This window comes from Prinia subflava, chromosome 9, assembly GCF_021018805.1.
Source record: "Prinia subflava isolate CZ2003 ecotype Zambia chromosome 9, Cam_Psub_1.2, whole genome shotgun sequence".
In the NCBI taxonomy this organism is placed as follows: Eukaryota; Metazoa; Chordata; class Aves; order Passeriformes; family Cisticolidae; genus Prinia; species Prinia subflava.
The window spans coordinates 16,464,238-16,485,330 of record NC_086255.1 but is presented as its reverse complement, the minus strand read 5'-3'; the positions used below and the strand labels follow the sequence as shown (position 1 = coordinate 16,485,330).

The following is a 21,093-nucleotide window of genomic DNA, read 5'->3' as shown; positions in this document are numbered from 1 at the left end:
GGAGAAAACGCTGACAGCCCAGCATGGTGACACCTTCCCTCACACAGCTGCCTCTAAGAAACAACAGCCCTGCTCAGCTTAGCTTAAAAAGCTGAAGGCACTGCTACATAACCCTTCTTAAACCACTCAAGATTGCATATATGGCAGGAAGGCAACATGAGTTATTGCAATGCAATAATAAGCAGATCAGAATTTTTTCTTGTTCTTTCGTTCTTTCTTATCATCCCCTTTTTTGTCCTTCCCTGCCTGAGACAGCTTATCTTCTTGTCATTGTCTCCAACACCATTTGTCTATCATTTTGATTTTTTTGTTTTCTTTTTCATCTTTTTTTCTTAGAAACTGACATAAGATTGGTGAGGACCAGCTGTTTGGAATAATAAATAAAGTATAGGTATGTATTTCTTCTGCCTTGTGGAAATATGTTGTCAAAACATTTAGAATATTTTATCAGAGACTGGCTAGAGGTATTATTGAAACCTCAATTTTTATTCCCAGCATGTACTGTTTAGCAAATAACACTCTTGTCTAACTACTAGCAAATAAATATGTTGCAGCTGCACTTTTCTGCCTTTTCTTGTCTTTGTGAAGATAAATTATCATCACTCTGTGGCAGTAAAACAGAGGTAACTATTCCCATATTTGGAATTTCTTACCATTGTCAGAATAAATACTTGCATCTGTGCAACTTAAATATGAAATTATGTCTTCCCCTTTTTGCAGCCAGCAAATACTAACAACAGCAAGCTGGCATCTCAAAAGAAAATGAACAATTAAGATGACATTTATGCTTAAAATTCTCTATCACTCAAAATGAGAGCTCCCAACTCTGAAATCTCCATCTGTACCTTTACATAGGAGCTCATTGAGGTTATGAGGTTATGATAAAAGTGACTGTGACATTCATGTTGCTGACTTGCTGAGGCAGATAGTAATAAATAAAATCTTAGCACCCTAAAAGCGCCAAATGCAGAACTAAAGCAAAAAACCCCTAACAGTTGCTACCATGGGCTTCCCATTGAAAACCTATCAGAAGAATTGTGACAGTTTCTGCATTACAATTCACTGAAATGACTGTCTTGAGGTGTAAGTGTATTGGGAAAGAAACACTTGGAGTGAGATCTGTTTTCACCAAGGAGAACTTCAGGACAGCAATGAAACAAAGCATGTTAGAAGCTTGCAGCTTAACAGTGAGGACCAGAAGGAAGTTCTAAGCAGATCACTGGGGCTGGTGTAAATAAAAGCAGTAATATCTAAATAGTAACATAGGAAATAAGGCTGTGCACTGTTATGAGTATGTGATTCCTGATAGCTGGTGCTAAAAGTGCTTCGTACTCAGATTCTTACACTATTACAGCAAATAGGTTTCTGCAGATCTGCATGAAGATCTGTTTAAATGTCCTTCATTTCAAGCACCTCAAAGAAAGGTTTCTTTTGCTTGTATATTGCCAAAGATGAAGGCTGCTTAATCCTCTTTGGTGTCTCTGAACACTGCTGCCGTAGGGCCATTCAGAAATAACTGATACATGCTTCTGGATTGCTTTTTACATTCAGTAAAACAAACCAAGTTACATCAAACACTGAGCCAAAGAAAACCTGGAATAATATCTCAAGATACTCCATTTTCACACACATCAAAAAAACCCCTTGGCAATACCATTCAGGCTGTGCTGCTTGTTCAAATGGCTGGCAGAGAAGCAGTATTGGCTGATCTGATGTAACAGGCAAGGACCTTACAGATGCAGATGGACTAAAACAGAGCTCCTTTACTGAAATATCCTGCCCTAATATTGTCAGGAAAAAAAATGCTGCCATAGATGTGGCATGAACAAAGATGGTTTACCAGCTGGGGGTTTTTACTCCTTTCAGAGTGATGTGGGTTTTTTTCCTGCCATACAGATCTGGGAGCTGTTTTCTACTGACCCTCAAAGCTGCTTCAACTCCCAGTTCAGTGCCTGCAGCCCAGAAGTAGCTTCTCTGCTGCCACCATCCGCAAGTATTTGTAACTCACCAGAAGTCCAGAAGCACACCAGGAAGGCACTATTGTTTCTCAGCCATACTTTGTTAACCAAGTGATCTCTTTGGTAGAAATGAGTCCCAGGTCCCCCCAGTCCCGTGTGTACAGCTGGCACAACCTTCATCAAGGTCAGACCCTGTAAGGAGGGACGTTCAGGGTTTGGCAGCAGCCTTGGACTTGGCTAGAAGCATTTTTGCCTTATTAAGAATTCAGGGCTCCAGATACTCCACAGACTTCCCTGGTGAGCATTTAGGCCAATTTGAACTAGAAAAAGCAAAGGACCCCCTGGCCTGGCCACCTGAAGTTGGATAGGAATTGCAGAACTGCAGTTTTCAGCAGCTGATCAAAGTCACCAAAAACTGCCTGCTGAGAATTTCCATTTGTATTTTACATATTCTGTGCTCTTTATCAGCGGTAGAGTAATATTTGTACTTTTTGTGGCAGTGGTACACAGTGAACTTGTACGTGGTTATGGGTCTGTGAAAATTCCTCATTCCTTTTCTGTGTCAGGGGATATATTTGACACGGCAGCTCGGGGCTTTGTAGGAAAGAGAAGAACTATAAAACTATAAATAGCTATAAAACCGTAAATAGAAAAGACTGGGTTTGATTTTTACTGTCAGCGTTCAGACGGACTGCCTCGGTTGAGCAGGGGACAAACGCCCCTGGCGCAGGGCTACCGCTCCACCTGCAGGGCACCGGCGGCTCCGAGGGGCGCCCGAGCCCCGGCGCCGCGGCTGCGGGGAGCGGCACAGCCGGGGCCGCCCCGGGGCTGCCCCTCAGAGCCCGCGGTGCCTGCCTGAGAACGAACCGCGGGGGATCCCCTTCAGAGCCCGGGCCCGGGCCCTGAACGATCGCCCCACAGCCCTTCCCCGGCCGCGGCGTGCGGCGGGCGCTGCGGGCCCGGCCCGGCGGGACTACAGGCCCCAGGCTGCCGCGGGCGGAGGGGCGGGGCCGCCGCCGAGCGCGCTGCCGTGCCCGGCCCGGCACAGCCCGCCCGCCGAGAGCATGGCCGGCTTCGCAGACCTGAACCTGCCCCAGGGGCCGGACAAGAAGTCCCTGCAGAGCCTGCTGGAGGCCGCGGCGCACCGTGAGTCCTGCGGCCGGGGAGGGCGGCGGGGCCGGCCGCAGCTCGGGGGGGCTGAGCTGGCGGAGGGCGGGCCGGCCCCGGCCAGGAGGGCAGCGGGAGGCGAGCGGCGGCTCCCCCGGCTCGGCAGGCACAGGCGGAGGTGCGGGCTGGGGTGACACAGCCGGATTCCCCGGGTTGAGCCTTCCCTTCCTCTCCCTTCCCTCCGGGCAGGCCGGCCCTCGTTTCCCGCCCCGCCCGCGGCTCTCCGTCAGCCCGTGCCCAGCGCTGGCGCTGCCCGGGGCTGGGGCGCAGGGGAAGCTCCCGGTGCAGCTCTGTCTCTGCCTGCTCACCTCAGTGTTGTTTTTTTTCCCAACGTGGAGCAGTTCTTCCGCCTGCAGTTTGGTACGGCCCGGATCTTTTCCTGCAGAGCTGTTGCACAGCCACGTGGTGGCTGTCCGGCGTTTGGGGCGGGTGGTTTAAATGCCCCTGGCGGGTCTGTCACCTGCTCAGGGCCCTTGCAGCCGTGCCTTCTCCCTTCGGTCCGCATCGTTTTGCATTGCTCGCTTTGCCTTCTCCGACAGCTGTACCTCTCCCAGCTCTGCGATGTCTGCTGTTTTTACAACTGTCCTGAATATAGGTAGCAGTTTTCCATAGAGAAAGTCATAAACAGGGCCAAACTAGGCCAGGCCTTTGGGGACACCAAGCCCCCATTCGTGCTCATGAAGCTCTGCCATTGAGTAAGAGTTGTCAGGCCTAGGCTGTGTTAAAATCCAAACAGAATTTTGTTTTTTTCTGTTTTAAAGCACTTTTTGGGTGAACCAGTCTTCTTTAAAAAATACTGTAAAATTTAAATATGCGTATGATTGTTAACTCTAACACATTTAAAGTAACTATTAAATTAGTATTTTACAATTTTTTCATTGGATTTGATTCCTTTCTGTTTACTGGACAAAATACTCTTACTGTTTGTTTTTCAGTGGGATATTCTACAGTTGCACTTAATCATGTCATCGATTTTAAAGAAAAGAAACAGGTGATTTTTCTTGGGTTTATTTGCTTTTACTACGTTTTCTTTAGTAAACGTGCTGCCTTATTGCATGTTGCTAGGTAGCTTTAGCTGCAGAACGCACATCTAGACACAAGTACAAATCTCTATTTGTAACAAAACTCATTTTATATTTCAGTAGAACTGCCCTGGGATTGATTTTTAATATGGTTCATGTACTGTCCCACAAAAATAGTTTTCTTAGCATGGTAAATTTCTTCTTAAGATTGGAACACAGTTTCTGTTTACGTGTAAACCTAACCCATGACATTTTTAATAATTTTGTTCTGTTCTCTTTCAAGGAAATCAACAAGCCAGTATCCCCTTCAGAGTTGTTTCCATCTTTACCTATTGTACAAGTATGTCTAGTTACATTCTATATATATATAGTTATTCTGAGCTACCTTTTTTACCTTGGTGTGTTTGTATATGTGATTTTGTGTATAAGGTGTTAATCGAAAAAGGTAAAGAAAATTTTCCATTATTTCATGGTTAAAACACCAAGCATTGGAAGAATGGTACACTCACATCAGGGCAGGTTTTATTCATTATTTTAGAAATTATTAAAGAAATTGTTTTGTGCGACTTTTGAATCTGCTTGTAGTTGAATAATTACAGTACCGTTTTTGAAATTGAAGTTTTGGAAATAACTTAGTGGTTTTGATGGAGCAGAATTTGGATATAAAGAAATACAAGACTGTGTTTTGGGTCACTGACATTGATTAATTCAAGAACTGCTTTTCCTTGCAGTTGTGGTCTGCCTGGGGAATCATAGCAGTAGTAAAACATACTCAGTTTTTCTGCATGATTGTTTTTCTTAATTAGTTTTTTTTCCTATTTATCGTCCCCAAGAGAAACACAATAAGTCACTCTTTGTAAGAACAGGTATAATATCAGATAATGTAAATTAGGGAATTAATGTAACTACAGACTTTAGAAAATTAGTATAACAAGACTATAAGCATGACACCATTTTCTTTTTATAGCAGACTGGGTGGAAATTACCACAAATTTTTGCTTTGGGTTTTTAAAATTTTTATATATCATTCCTTTTTCTGTAGGGGACATCTAAAAGAATTAAAGTCTTGACTCGGCTAACACTTATTGTTTCTGATCCTTCCCACTGTAATCTCTTGGTAAGTATACTCAGCAATCAATTTGGCAACTTTTATTTCCTTTTCTCAATGAATAAATGAAACTTTGGAAATTCTATGGGGACAACTTCCTGGAATTTATGGGGCACTCAGCAGAGATTTCTCAGATTGCATCTTTAACAAATGATGTGATCATGAGGAGATGCAGACTTACAAGACTGGATATGGCTTCTGTCGATCATTTGTTGCTGTGGAACAACAGTTCTGTTCCTTGGTTTCTGGACCTGTGCATAAACTAGTAGTTTATGAGCAAGCCTTGTGTCTGGTTATATTTTCATAACACAAGATCAAAACAAAAAGTGTAAGTGTCGTAGTAGATGGGTGGGACAAGCCTTAAACTGAGAATGAATTACTTCACTGTGGAAACTTGCTGTGTTATTTGCTTTGTTTTAGTACTTGACAGAGAAAAATTATTTTTCTTCTCATTGTGCATAGCTTTGATATCTGTTAGAATTCAAGGTAGTAATTGTTTGCTCTTTTTATAGAGATCAACATCTGCAAATATAAGGTTATATGACATCATAGCAGTATTTCCAAAAACTGAGAAACTGTTCCATGTAAGTACAATCATCTCATCAGTAATGCTCATTCAGTAATCTTTAGGGCTTTGTGCTCATTTAAGTACATGTTTGTTTTTTTTTTTTTAATTTTATTTCCAATTTTATAAAGACCTCATGGAATTAATCAAACATTAGAGGCTGCCTGGTCAGTTGATAGGCTGAGGGGTTTGGGAGGATTTGCAGGAGGCTGCAAGACCCTGAGGTGACAGGTTAAAATCTGAAACATGTACCTGATGAATGGCCTTGCATGCCCCTGTCTGTGTGCCTTGTTCTCTAGTGAAGAGAGAAAACATCCTTTTTTCCCCCTGATATATGTGTACTATCATCATGTAGAAAACTTCTGTCTTGAGCCTTAACTTCTCACACTCTTGACAACTTCTTAAAATGCACTTGTGATCTTCTGTTAGAACTAGTTATTCCTGGTCTCTAAAATGCTAGGGAGGATTTTAAAGTGGAACTAATGTGCTTCTGTGAGTTATCTGATAGCGCTTCATCTCCATTTCCTTCATATTTTTATTTAAATTGTTCTCAGACACTTGATAGCAGCTGATGTTCTGATCAGGTGGAGCACCTTGAAGCAAGGTTTGGGGTTTTTTTTGGTCAGAATTTTTCTTACAAAACCCAAAATTGTGATGTCTGACTTGTTGTAAGCTCATACATAATAACATTAAGTCTGACTTGGATGAGAAGGTCAAGTGTTCCATCTCTGTTAGCCTTGGCAGGCAGCAGGCAGGCATGCAGTTTAAAGCAGTGTGAAGGAGGGACAGGGACAGCAAAAAAAAAGTGAGTTCCTTTGAAGAATTTACTTTCAAAGGGAGCTTCTCAGTTTAAAACTGAGTCTGGTGGTTGTTTTTTTTAAATAAGTTAAAGCCACTTTCTAGTATTGCTGAGTACCTGTTTTGCCACATTAAAATAGTATTCTTCTGGTTTGATTGTCTACATTATTTCCCCTCCTATTTCAAGACTTGTCCTAGTAAAGTAAAAAGGAAGAGGCTGTCAAAGAGCATTAACTTTAAAGAATTTTTCAGTAGAATTCAAGTATTAATTATAAGAGTTACAGCTAAATGAAACTAATTTCTGAATTTTATTTCCCTTGCAAGATTCTAGGACTCTTGGGGGTGTGACAGCAGCAAATGGTTTAAAATATTTTTTGAGGGCCGCTCTTCACCTCCCTCTTTTGATCTCTGGTAATAGTATAAAATCTCACTTCTCAAGTAAGCTCAATCAGTTCATCATGTGTTTAAACAAGCACTTGAAACTAGGGGATCAGCAGGGGTGTGCTGTGTTGGTTTTTTGGGAAAAGAGTGTTCTCTCACTTAAGGATTATTATTGCTTATTTTCAGCCGTATCATGACTCCTGCTGCGGTTGGATGTCCAGCTGTGGCAGCGTTTAAACTGGCACAAACAGCCACTCATTTCTGCATGTCCCTGTCTGCTTTGCTGCTGAGGCTGCTTGCTTGTCTGGCTGCATGGCAGTTTGCTTTGAGAGCCTGCTGTTGGCTGAGCAGTAACCAGAGTTTTTGCCAAGTTATTTCCCAGGCAGATCCGCTTTCCCGGTGCGATCCAGGCGGCAGCCGCACGGAGAGTGGTGCCAGCGCAGAGTGGGCTGTGCTGGGCACGGCAGGCAGGGCTGCTGAAGCTGACACTGTGGCAGGTGATGGGCAGGCTGTGAGGAAAGCAGGATTGTCAGTGAGATTATCGTCATTGCTTCCATGCTGGCAGCACTTTGAGCTGGGGGTGGAACCCGGGCGTGTTTCGTGCAAACTGCATGAGGTGAAAGGCTCCATCCTTACATTATCACATCCAGGGCAGGTTTGTACAGTTGTCTTTTGTTTAGAGATTTTAGGATGTCTCACTGTGGAGAGCTGGTTCAGTTTCACAGAGGTATCAAACAGAGAGTCTGGTGCAAGGAACCTTACACAGGGGGTTTCAGCACAGTTTGGCTCTTACAACTCATGGATATTTCATTATTAAGAATAAAGCATTCAAGAGTGGGTCTTGCATGACAAATAAACTTCCTGTTGGCTTTTGGGAACTCAGCATTACCTCAAGACCATCATCTTTCTCACCAACAATTTGGCACTTGTATTTTCTCCCTAGAACAAGATTTTTCATGTTTTTGTGAAAAAATTACATGACCAGTAGAGATGTACTCCAGTTTTAGCATGACCCAAAACTAGTCTGTGCCCTTTTGTCACAAGCCAGGGAAGCTCTTTTGTGACTGAGTGTGGCAGTGATATGTACTGAAATATGTGCTCAAATTCTTCAAATAATTTATATCCTTAAGGGGATGAGGAAGCCATGTTGGCCAGTTGTAGAATGGACTCCTTGTCTCCCAAAAAGATTGTTTTGGCCTGCTACAGGAATGCCCACTCCATGCAGCTAATAGGGTCTGTACTTGCTGTACTTTCTCACCAACAATTTGGCACTTGTATTTTCTCCCTAGAACAAGATTTTTCATGTTTTTGTGAAAAAATTACATGACCAGTAGAGATGTACTCCAGTTTTAGCATGACCCAAAACTAGTCTGTGCCCTTTTGTCACAAGCCAGGGAAGCTCTTTTGTGACTGAGTGTGGCAGTGATATGTACTGAAATATGTGCTCAAATTCTTCAAATAATTTATATCCTTAAGGGGATGAGGAAGCCATGTTGGCCAGTTGTAGAATGGACTCCTTGTCTCCCAAAAAGATTGTTTTGGCCTGCTACAGGAATGCCCACTCCATGCAGCTAATAGGGTCTGTACTTGCTGCTTTTCAGAAATTCTGCTTTCTGAGATTTCTGACTGTTTTAATGATATTAGTTAGCTCTGTCTGCTGTTATAAGCACTTACCACATCACCAGTATCTAAAAAAACTTACATGTGTATGTCTGAAGATGGAGTGCAAAGTCAAATTTCAATGTTTCTTCCTAAAACATTTGCCGAAACTTGCTTCAGATCATGCAGGCAGTGGCAGATGTATTTATTAATGGCTGGCTGGAGTTTCCCAGCAGATGGGGCTCTTGCCCACAGTGCTGCCAGGCAGCTGCTGGGCTGTGCAGCTTGCTGCATGTCATTTGCTGGATGAAGTTGTTGCACTCCAGATTTTTCAGCAGGCAGGGTGACCTTAACTTGCCTGTATATCTGACTCGTCTGGGAGCCAGAGCTAGGCTGAACATTAGAGTTCTTGGAGAAATCTGCTCTCCAGTTTTTCATGCAGTGCAGGAATTCCTTGTGGGGAAATATGACTCACAGTTTGGTTTTCCGTGGTAGTATTTTCCGAAATGTTCATGTCAGTGGAATCCTGTAGATATCCCGGCTTTTGAGTCACTCCTTCTTCCACTGTGCTTAATTTACAAAATGGTAAAGAGTTTTCCAGTGTTTCTGGAGCTGATTAGGAAGGCTTGATTTCTCATCACATGGGACAGCTTGCACGTGTCTGATGTCTATTCTTGCTTTTCTTAATTTTTAGCATTATCTCTTCCTGAATTTTTTATGATCTCACTGACATATTTTCTAGGGCATGATGTGGAGCAATTTGTTCTGTACATGTTCCAATAAATCACCTCTGTGTAGCAGTTTGTAGCTAGAAAAGGAGGGAAACTGACTGTAGTAGGGCTGAACTTCCTCATGCAAGTCTAATTCTATGCCAGAGATTCCATAGGCAGCCCATGTCCTGCCTGATGGACAATAAAGGTAAAGCTAGGGCATGAAGAAAAAGTTTAGTCTGAATGTCCTGGCAGACACCTTCCAGCTTCAAAAACCTTATGGTTTGCCTGCATGTGTACTGTGGCGGACTTGTCTAGGAGAGAGTGCTATCAACAGCTAAGGAACATTCCTAAAGCTGGAGCTCTGCTTTCATCTCCACCCGAATTCCATGTGAACTATCTGGTTGGAGACCAGTTTGCCAAGCAGCAGTGTGCCTTGTGTTAGGGCAGCCTTACCCCTGGGGCTCCTCACAGCCCCCACTGCTTTTGTGCCCGTGGGAGGAGGGATGAAGGGTTGGCACCTGGCCCAGGTGTATTTGGAGCAGTTGCTGGCAGGTTTCTGAGTGCAGAGATTTCCCCTACACACAGAAAATTCCTTTGCAACATCTTCAGCCTATCTTACCTTCTTGGTTACAACAGTGCTTGCAGTCATTAGTCTGGCCCTGTATAATCATCCTTACAAAGCAGGCATATATCATTCCTACCTTGAGTGCATGGCATTAGTGTAAATCAAGGACTCCCATTTAGGTGCCCTGAATTTTCCCTGTGTCTCAGTGTGAGGAGCCTCTGCCCCTTGGTCATTCCCTCCATCTCTTAATACAACCTGTAAATTGTGGTGTGAATTCAAAGCTAAACTCTTAAACTGTAGCCTTCAGTGCTGTCTCCAGACCCTGCCAGAGGCGTGGCTGTCAGGAGGAGCTGCACCTTCTCCACCCAGCCAGGAAAGGGGGGCTCTGAGGATTGGTCTCCAGTACTGGGCATGCTGCACCACCAGGCACAGTCACATTCTGCTTTTTTTTCATTCTTTTCTCTGTTGCTTCTGGTAAAAGTAATAAATCCTGAAAACAAACAGGTGCTGCACTGGAAACAGAGCATGATGGGACAAGGGGCAGTTCCTGGGCTCTTCCCTTTGTAAACTGGGGTTGGCCTTTATTATCTGTGAGTTTTCTAGTCAAAAGCCAGCATTGCTTCTGCATGTCCTCTGCCAGATAAAAACAAAGAAGTAAGTATTGCTTTGGGATTGACCATTATTTTATTGGAAAATTAGTTTTCTAAGAAAAGGAAGACTTGGGTTTTAAATCTCAAATGCTGCTGTTCTATTGGCATACCTGGCAAGGCATAGTACCTCTTAATTTTAAAACTGAACTCACCCTGGAGAGACATTTGCTGCATTAAGAAATGAAGGAGAATATTAGTGCACCTTAAGTTGGTTATGCATTTTTTGGCATATCTAATAATCTGTTCCTATTTCTTTGCTGTAGATTGCTTGCACAACACTAGATGTGGATCTGGTCTGCATAAATGTCACAGAAAAGCTGCCATTCTACTTCCGAAGGCCCCCTGTGAACATGGTAAATTTACATCTAAATTGTTTTCTTGCTGTTAGACTGACATTAAATACAGAATTTGAGTTGAATTCCCTACTGCTTTCCTCCCACCATTCCTATCCAAGCGGTTCTTTTATTTTCTTGCATAATGTATAGTGTTGTTTCAAATGGCCTTCACTTCAGGGCCTCCACTGCATTTAATATACAGTGATGTGTGTTCTTTCTTTTTCTTCTCCTGTCCCCCACTTAAGAAGGCAGAAGTGGTGTTCCCAAGGAGTGGAAACAGAGCCTTAAGGCCACTGTGCTGCTAAGCAGGGAGATACGGTGTGATTGCTGACTAAGCTGCTTCCCAAACCAGAAATGGTACAGCTGTGTCAAGACAGATAAACAGCCCTTGGATTTAAAAGACAGGCAATGTGAATGGCAGTGTTAATGTGGGAGAAGGATGTTGTGCTGTTTACTTGAAAGGCAACTGCATTGAATCCATACTTGGACAAAAGCATGTCTTGGTGAATGAACCAAATGTAGCATTGCTCAATATGTGCTGTGAGACCCGAGATGGCTCTCAGTGCAGATCAAATACAGCTCTGCCTGCTGTTGGGTAGTTTGCCAGAAAACTGAATCTGAACATGCTCTTAGGGGAACTTGTTTTCTCCTCTGAATATATGTAAAAGTTTGGTCCACATGGGCATTCATGGCTGATGTAGAACTTAGTACTCAAACATTTAAATTCAGAATTGGCTATTAATCCTACTTCCTTTCCTTAGAAAGTTTGCCTAGAATGAAAATTCATAATTAACTAGAATTAATTCTCAGAATAAAAATAATACATTGGAGTTTATGATAAACTGAGGATTTCAACATTCCACTTGGAATAAGTATTTTCTATGAAACACTGTATGAAAGTACCCTAGCTGCCAAAAATTCCAGCAGCTGGCCCAGGTAAGGAGCTGTGTGGCTTCTGGAGCCCTGTGTTGGGAAACATTTTCCTTGCAAGCTACTTCTCATCTTCCACACTCCCAGCTTTAAGCCAGTCTGTCTGTTGGACTGGTCTGTGCATCCTGGGTCAGTAGGTTTTGCTCCTTACAATGTCAGACAGATGGGCAGGCAGCTGAAGTGGTAGGGATGAGGTTAAAAATCACCTTGACTGGAAATAGGTGTACTGCCATCACCTGTTTGGATTTGATAAATCCAGGCTTCTCTGGTTTGCAGCTATCAGGCCAGTTGTGTGTAAAACATTTGGTGCATGTATAGCTTCTGTTGTGCTTGTGTGCAGAGGTCATGGGTGTGCATGGGTGGGAGCTGGATTCATTCCAGCTGTATTCAGTTACTGGACTCTCTTATAGTATTTACCATTTACCATTGCAGCATATTTTAATAATATTTATTTAAATGTAGAGTTTAATTTCAGGCAAATGTAGGATTGCCATGGAACAAAGAACTCCTGACTTTGCATTGTGTCTTTATTGCTAGCACACTGTGTGCAAGTTGCTTAACCTTTCTGTGTTTGCAAAAAAAGGATACTATGCTTTTGGTGTGGCACTTTGACAGATAGCAAAGGATGTCAATGCAGCTGAAAATATAATGAGTATTACTGTTTGAAACCTCTTCTGTGACTCACTGTTATTTAACACTGTCACAAACTCAACAGTATGCTGGGAGACAGGAGAAGGATCCTCATTGCTGCTTTTGTGCAAGGAGGAATTCTTCATCTGCAATACATGGATACTGAGGGAAGTGGTGATCTTTCCCACATCAGGGTGTGGAACTAGAGGAGTAGGGTCCTCAAAGTTTCAAGACAGCAGATAAGCAGCAGTGTTGGGTTATCTGTCTCCTCCACTGTTACAGTGTGTATTTATTAGTGATAGCCAATTGCAACAAATAAGTTGTTGGTATTTGTTTGTTAAACCTCATTTATCTGTAGTCCAAGATTTGTGCACATGTATCTGGTGTACAGTGAAGCCTTCCTCCATTCTCCTTTCATGCTATGCTGTGCTCTTACTGGAACAGTTCTGCCTTAATTTTTTCATATGTGACACAGTTAAACTGAGAATAAGCTACATCAATAATAGACAGCAGTTGTTAGATTGTTAGGCTTCTCTCCTTTTGATTTTTGATCACTCTCTTTCATGTGAAGGCAATAGATCGAGGCATTCACTTTGAACTTCTTTACACGCCTGCCATCAAAGACTCTACAATGAGAAGATACACAATTTCAAATGCCATCAGCCTTATGCAGATCTGCAAAGGAAAGGTGAGCTCTCAAAGTGAAAACTAGGTAATTAAATCAGTTCAAATTCTTCTGGAGTTGTACAGACTGAGCCATTTTAAATGAGTTTGATGCTGGGACATCTGAAGCTGTGTCTAAATCTTGGCCTACTAACTAACACAAGGATGCAATAATTGTAGCTCCAGATACTTCAAGTCTTGCATACTTTCTTCTTAAGGTGTCAAGCTGTTACTTTCTTTTTCTAGAACAACCCATGTATTGTTATGGTATGCAATTCCCAAAACAAAGGTAGGAGGGGATGGAGGGAAATTAAAGTGCCAGACATCTAAGATTTGCACCAGAACTGAAATTTGTGTATTTTTCAAAAATCCTCCATTTCACATTTCTCATTGACCAAAAGTTCTTCTGACTGTCTACTTTGAACATCGGGGCTAGAAAACAATAATAAAAAGAGTAGAAACCTTGTAAAAGGTTAGTAAATTCTCTGTGTCCAAAATAGGCCCAACACCTAGCTGGCTGTCAGCCAAGGCTTTGCTGCAGTCGGATGAACTGCATTCTTCATGCCTCTGAAACTCAAGGAAGGAGTAACTCTGAGATGCCTGTAACCCATTGCTTTCATAACTTACCTCCTCCCAGGCTACCATATTAAGCTGTCTGTTATGCTGTGTCCTCTCAGGCCATGCTTTTTAACAGGGGGTCATATCATAATACATGTCAAAGTAGACAGAAATCGCAGCTCCCCCTTCTGTATTGTAAATGGCCTCTGCCAAATGTAGCTAGTCCAGAGAGGCTGGATTTGGCATCTGAATGGCAGCTGGATTTGGAAAGTCTGAAGTGGGATGTAGGGCTTGGAAGGTAAATTCAAAGTAGATCCATCATTACCTCAGTTCTCCTCAAGCATGGCAGCTTTTATAGAACAGCAAGGTGGGTCAAACAGATTCGTTTCCTTGGTGCTATTGAAGAAGTATTTGCAGAGCCTCTCCTGAGAAGCCCAGCTCTGGCAGTTAATGACGTGAAGTACTGACTTGGACATGACTTCCATACACACCACACCCCTTTCCTTTGGAATTCCCTTTTTGATGTTGCTCCTCTTTCCTCGGTGCAGTTCAGGATTGCTTCTCACTTGGCTGTTGATGAACTGGAGAGCACCAGTTGAGTTGATGTCGTGGACAGGACAAGTGAGATGTTCAGGCACTCAGTCTGTGCAGGTGCCCTTTCATTCTGCATCTGTCAGTCTGTTGTTTCATCTGAGCCTGGAAGGTAAATCAGCTGGAGCTGCACATGACAAGTTGTTGTTGGGCACTGGGAGAGGACTGCTAGCTTGTCTTGGTTCTTTGCCTCCAGACTCAGTAGGTTGTGGACCAGCAGAGATTAGCCCTTAGCCCTTACTGAGGGTTTGCCTCTGTTGGGGATGTAAAGGCCCTTATTTAAATGAGACATGGGATGGCTGGTCCATAAACTGCTTCCATTGGCACCTGGCATGCAACTCGCATGTTCTGTAACATGTAGTCACTAAACCTGTAGTAGCTTTTGGATCCTTTTATTCTTCCTGTATTATAGCAAGGCAGAGAAACCTTCAGGAATTTACTTGTGTTCTCAGAGCTGGCATTAAGCAGTGTCTTTAAAACATTAAAATGTGCAGGGAATGAAGGAGAAATTCCCTGCCTTGCCAAACAGAAGGTGTATATAGCCACAGTCCCTCACCTCCCATGTTTTGGTAACTGAGTTGGAGGCTGCCTGGAGCACTGTACTGAACAGCTGCTGTCTGCTGTACCTGGGGAGACAGTGTTTTGCTTTTTAGATTTCCCTTTAGCTCTTGCCTTGGATTTGCCTTTGCCTGCCTCTCCTTCACTTGCCAGCAGTGCTTTTCTTGTCTGCTCTTGTCTCCTTCCTCCATCTTACCCATCCCCTGGTGAAAGCCAGTTGCCTTTGAGCTAGCCAGAGTGTATCTCTAATGCATGGCAGTGATCCACAGTCCTGTGCTGCTTTGAGATGTCTCATACAGCTGCTCTGGGAGCTTCTCTGAGCCTGGGTGACAGGCATTAGTTGCTACAGTTTGGACTTGAATTTTCCCAGCAAACTCTTGCAGTCAGCATCACTCAGGCTCAAAAGCAGCTTTGGGATCCATAGCATAGTTTTAAAGGTGAACTGTTCAGAAAAAAAAAGTCCTAGGCTCCATCAGGATGTGTGCTGCTGAGACACTTTGATGTATATATTGCTTCTGCTTCAGGCTTTCCTTATGGTGGGGCAGAGTCATCTATCCCATCCTCTCCTCCTCAGCACACAAGGAAACCTTGGGCACAGTGTGAACATGCAGTCATTTTTACCTAGGTCTTTGAGCTGTTGAGTTCCAGCTGCACACAGGGCATTTTCTTCCAGCTGTGCGCTGGGGAGGTGGCAGGGGAAGCAAAGCTGTGTGGGGAAGGGATGGAAAACCCCACCTTGGAGCCAGAGATGGTGTGATGTGTTGGTGGTACTGACGTCAGAGAGGGAAAGTCTGTCTGCCTCAGCACAATTCTAATCCTCACCCACTCAAGCAGGAGTTCCCAAAGCCTTTTATTCGGTATAATGAAAGGAGATTTTGCTCCTGCAGAGTTGCCCCCTGAGCTAAACAGGCTCCCCCAAGGTGAGCATCCTTGGAGCTTAGCATCAGAAGAGCTCTGGCAGCTGAGCTGTGGGATCTGCCAGCCCCTGTGTAGTCATGTAGCTGTTCTGCAGAAACCTTTTGGGAGAGAAGGATTTCTTTGCCTGGTGATTTTCATAGGGGTGCCAGTTTTGAGGGAAATGAGTGTGTGGCACAAAGTGACAGCCACTGCCTAACTGTTGGGACATTTCCTGGACCTGTGTGACTATGGTCAAGGCTAACATGAATGCTTAGCACTGAGTTGTACTGCAACAGTATGGGCTGAAAACTTGGGAGCACCAAACTGTCTCAAGACACTATCTGTAAGCTGCTTCTGGGGGATCCTGGACTCCTAAATCCATTTCTGTTACAGCTCAGGGTGAGTTGTTTGTGTGGGGCCTTTTTCAGCTGGTGTGAATAAAGGGGACACTTCTTAACACATTGCCTGGATCTCTGCATTTCTTCTTTACCCTTAAGGGTGCTTTGAAGTTCACTCTGAGAGATGCAGGCTGATACGTGATGGCTCAATGCCATCACCCTGGACACTACTTAGCCTGTCCCCCTAAAATGTGATGTACTTACCCATCTCCTCTCTGGCTGTGAGAGGTTTGTAGTTGCAAGGGAGGACTTGTGCCTATTACCCCTGTCTGTGTAGGGGACAGGGCAATAAATAAGTTTATCATGTCCCCAAATTAAGAATCCCACCCTGATGGAGTTCACTTCACCTGAGGGCATCAGATGCTCTGATGTTTAATTGGGCTCTGAGCCTGAACTTAGCTAATACTCAAAGTTTTTTGCATCTTGCTGATATTTTTTTTCATTTCTTGCTGCTGTCTTACAGATGAAAGTTTATTCTCTTTTGTTTTCCAGAATATAGTTATATCCAGTGCAGCTGAAAGGGTAAGTCCCAGATTTTTTTTTTTCCTCAGAGCACTTTGAAGATTTATCTGTGGCTGAAAATACAGCTTTAATTGCACATAAACATATAAAAATTGTAAATTTAAATATAGTTGCTATTACCAAAGAATTCTGTTGAGTTCAGGATTTTTTTTTGGTTGGTTGTTTTGTTTTCTTGGTTTTGGGGGAATTTTTTTTCTGCTGCTGTGGTATTTTCCATGACAGTTTTCTCCCAGATGGAGACTCTTTGTCAAAATAATGGTATTTGCTTGATATCCCATTATCTTCAGTAGCTTGCTATTATATAGCATTTTATCTTGCCTATCTGATAGCCTTGCCCTGCCTGCTCACACTGTCAGTCTGACAGCAAAGGCATTCACATATCCAAACTTCTTTGTTTTGTTTTAGCCTCTGGAGCTCCGAGGTCCTTACGATGTGGCTAATCTGTATCCTTTCCCAAAGTCAAAGGCAGCAGTTAGTAGTTACACTGCAAAGTTTAAATTTGTTTTGAATTTTCTTTCATCCTTTACAGTCCTTGAACTTTACGCAGTGGTACTTGTTGGTGACCCATTCAATGGATCAGGGCTATGAGTGTGTGTGGAAGGAGCAGCAGATCTTGGTCATGGGGTGGCATGAGAAGTCACTGTAACTAATAATGTTTGTGTTCGGCTACAGGAATGTTTTGTTTTGATGTGCATTAATGTTGTGTGGGTGTAAATGAAGAAATTAATAAAACCTATAAAAATCTATGGACACTATGAACTAAACAAGAACTTATTACTTAGTATCTCCAAAGTGCCATCCTTTTGGTAGCAGAAACTACAAAATAGTATTTATGTAAAATTAAAAGTTTCTATCTGAGCAGTAACTACTACTGTTCTGAATTCTCCAGTCCTTAGTTACACATGTAATATTAAATAAGAGGTTGTGTTCTAGAAGCGAAGGAGAGTGTCTTTCCTTCCCTTCGTTTAGGAGTTCAGATGCATTTTTATTCCTCTCCCCACCCCAGAAGCACGTATCTGGCCTGTCCCTGGAAGGGAAGGAGTGTGCTCTGAGTCATGAGAACCGTGTGGGAGGCTGTGTGGCCTGAAAGGATTTTATGCACAACGTTTCCTTCCCCCTTAAAATGAGCAGTCAGGCTCAACCCAAATTAACATAGCTAATGTGGTGTCATCCCTTCTAAAGGTGGCTGGAAACCTCAGCAGAATGCTTTTGTATCACACAGTGCTCTGTCCCCACAACAGAAATTTTCTGTGGGGTAATTTTTCTGTCTGATTATGCATATCTAAAATGTTCCTACGCTGAGAGACTTTTATTCTCAAAAGTACAGCTTCTTGTGTGGAAAGAAGCAACGTAGCCAGGAGCTTTCCAGGAGGGCTGCTGGGGAACTGCAGCCAGGAGAATTGGGTGCCTCATTTCTCTGCTTCTGGGTAGCCTTATGCAAAATGTCACTTTGAGTTACAGCTTCGCTAATTCCCAGTTATTTGTAGAGCAAGCAAACCTGTCTGCAGAGAGCCTTCCCTGTTGTGTTTGTAGCTTCCTGTGTGTTTTGGTCCTGAGCAGCAGTGACAGAGGTTTGCTGTTTGGGCTGTCAGAAGGCGAAGCAAAGGCTGCTGTGTCCACCAACTGCAGAGCCACCATGCTGCATGGAGGTGAGCACGCGTAAGCTCCTCTAAGTAACACCTGCATTTGTTAAACTAAGTTCTTGTTGATGCATATTCTCCAAAAGGTCTGAAACCTTACAGAGCAAGTCAGATCAGGGTTTTAGCTTCTTTGGCCAATGCATGAAGAGGAGCTTGTGTGGCAAGGCTGTTTTATTTTTCCTTGTTGCATGTTGGCAAATCAGTGGCTGAACTGATGGTGCTGTCTGCGCTGGAGGACTCACTCAGCTACATTAATGAGTCATAAATAGTTGAACCAAAATAGGGACCTGCCTACTGTGCTTCATAGTGAAACTATCCCACTTCAGAAAGGTTTGAATGCTGATCTTGATGACACTGACAGAAAGTAAGCAATTGACTTCAAAAAAATGGGTATGCATGTGGTTTGCATTTGCCTTTTTCCAGCGTGTGTGCAGAAGCAACTTTAGTCAGTCCCTTTCTAATGCTTTAATATATGGATTATTTCTGACTCACTCTTCAGTGTGGATCATTTCAAACTCATGGAAAAATCAACAGGTTCTCCTCTGTCTGTCATCTACACAGAGTTGTGGAGTTTGTCAAATTTATGTGGGATTTCTCAAGTCTGTCATCTATCTTATCTGTGAAATTAAATAGCAAGTGTCATTTCCCTTGTCCCAGAGAGGATTCTAGCCCAGAATAAGTGAATATATTTCTTCAAGGTTCTTGCACAGCCTCTCTGCTAATAGAGTATTTGCAGGGAATCTCTTCTAACTCAAATTTTGCAGAGAAGCTTCCCACCAGTAATTACAAAATTGGATTGGGTTCATTAGGTCATTTGACAAATGTGAGGATTTGGTAACATCACACACCAGTATTTCATGATAATGTTGAAAGTTTGGTAAATAAAATCCTTGAATACCATAAAGTCACTTTCTTGGTATGTAGGGGACCCTCTGCCAGTTAAGTTGTGCCCACATAGTCTAAGAATCCTGGGGTATGTGAATGTATTTTTTAGTATTTTTTTAAGAACAGTATGTTTGGCTCAGAAATGCTATTGACAGAAGTGCTTCAAGAATGTATTCTTCTGTGATTATTGAACTGACTAAGCATGGTTTTCTATGGTTCTGTGTCTCTGCAGCTCCTCAGCCCCTGCAGACCTTGGTTTTTCCTTGGTGTGCTATAATTCTACACCCTCCATTGTCTTTCCCTCAGTAGTGTCTCCACTCTGTACTGCAGTGAAACCCGAGCTCCTGCCCTTGCAGGTTGTTTCCCTGCTGTGTGTGCTGACTTGCTGGTTGCTCAACATGTCCAGCTGTGGTTTGAGGCATAGACACCTGAACTGAGCATGCCTTAAATGCATTTTATTTGGGTATTTGAGGTACTGGCACTGCAGCTTCTGCTTGTGTATTCCAGAAACTCGAAAGAGTGCCTGTGGCGTAGTGTACACGTTGAAGAAGCCTCGCAAGGCTGAGGAGGAAGAAACAGTGCCAGCCTGCAAAAAAGCTAAGACTCAAGCTTGAGGACTGAACCAGTTGTCAACAGAAGCCTCCACTTCTTCACCCAGTGTTGAGTCTTCCTCCAACCTCCAGCCAACCTAGTTCTTCCCTTACTACCTTGCTTAGCTTGCAGAAGAATTATTCTTCCAGCATTCAAGTGAGGAAAACTATGTGAATGAGACTGCTGAATGGTATTCACCACATCTGAAAGGTCATGCTTGGCTTCTGGCCAAGGTCAGGAGACTGACTCTTCACCCTGCCTTAGGTTTCCTGGAGTTAATGCAAACTCAAGAGAACATTCCTAACATGGAAACTTGTACGCGTGCATTCCTTTTTTATTAAAAACATGTCTAAGAACACACGCCTTCATAGTGTAGCTCTTCTGGTTTCTCAAGTTTTAAACACATCTCTGTACAACTGCATGTCAGTAGATGAAGTTTACCTTCAAGTGGCCTGTGAAGAAGAATACAGTAAAAAAATTTGCTTCCTATTCAGTTTTGTGATCAGTGGGTATAATGAAGATGCCAGGATTTGTCAGTTGCTTGGAGGTGTCTTGGATTTGGGTTACAGTAGGAGTGACTGACCTGACTTGCCAGATACATATCCCAAAGGCCATCTGTGTGTTCAGCACTTAAATCCAAACAGCACCTCCAGATGTTTGCCAGAGGTGGGAAGGAGGAGCCCGAGGTTACACTGAATGTGTGCTCAGCAGAGGATGTTGCAGTGTAGGAGCTGGCTCACCTAGGCCTGAGCAGCCTCTACCTCACATCATCTCTTCTGCACAATTTCCTTCTTTACTTCCTGCTCTGGAATTGTCATCTATGCACGTGTTCATTTGGCTGCCTCTTGCTTTTCTGTTTTCCTTCCTTTTAATGCCTCAGTAAACCTAATCTGGCTGCCAAAAAAACAAGCAAACATATAATCAGCAAAGCATTTTCGGAGCTCTTCCAAATGTTGACTGAAGTTTTTCTTTTCATTAAATAAATGTAAAACTCACATAAGCTACTGTACTGAGATACTGTTGAGCCATTTTTACTGTGAGTGGTCCGCTTCTCTTCTGTTGCCTAACAGCAAGTTGAAAAGTGGAAGTTGTAACATGTAAAATATACTGCAGAAGTCCTGCAGTGGATCATTTCTGAGCTCTTGGTAACTGGACTGAGCAGAATAGATGAAGTTCTCATAGATTTAACAGTTCCATATAACACAGGTGTAAGTGTTATATAGGACAAGAAGTCACAACAGCTTTTGCTTCATTCAACAAACATGAAATGTTTCCTGTATGTTACTTGTTGACTTTGTGACTTGAGTCCATTTTATTATAGGTATTGGGGAGTTTTTTATATGTGTGTGTGTGTGTGTGTGTGTGTGTA

At 43.1% G+C, this 21,093-nt stretch overlaps 1 protein-coding gene across 1 annotated transcript; it reads left to right on the top strand.

The window, feature by feature from the left end:
- The first annotated feature begins 2,765 nt into the window (after positions 1-2,765).
- Positions 2,766-20,084, top strand: RPP30 (ribonuclease P/MRP subunit p30). The gene is made up of 11 exons (XM_063405659.1): positions 2,766-3,104; positions 4,061-4,116; positions 4,431-4,487; positions 5,190-5,264; positions 5,768-5,839; positions 10,790-10,879; positions 12,993-13,109; positions 16,579-16,608; positions 17,014-17,051; positions 18,178-18,257; positions 19,641-20,084. The coding sequence occupies exons 1-11, from the start codon at positions 3,023-3,025 to the stop codon at positions 19,745-19,747; spliced, it is 804 nt and encodes a 267-aa protein (XP_063261729.1). The 5' UTR covers positions 2,766-3,022; the 3' UTR covers positions 19,748-20,084.
- Positions 20,085-21,093: the final 1,009 nt, after the last annotated feature.

Excerpts from the sequence above, each read along its gene's own strand:
- RPP30 (XM_063405659.1), top strand. The coding sequence starts at position 3,023 with ATGGCCGGCTTCGCAGACCTGAACCTGCCCCAGGGGCCGGACAAGAAG. Across the intron at positions 5,840-10,789 it reads AAACTGAGAAACTGTTCCAT|ATTGCTTGCACAACACTAGA; the intron begins GTAAGTACAATC and ends TCTTTGCTGTAG. Across the intron at positions 13,110-16,578 it reads TGCAGATCTGCAAAGGAAAG|AATATAGTTATATCCAGTGC; the intron begins GTGAGCTCTCAA and ends TTTGTTTTCCAG.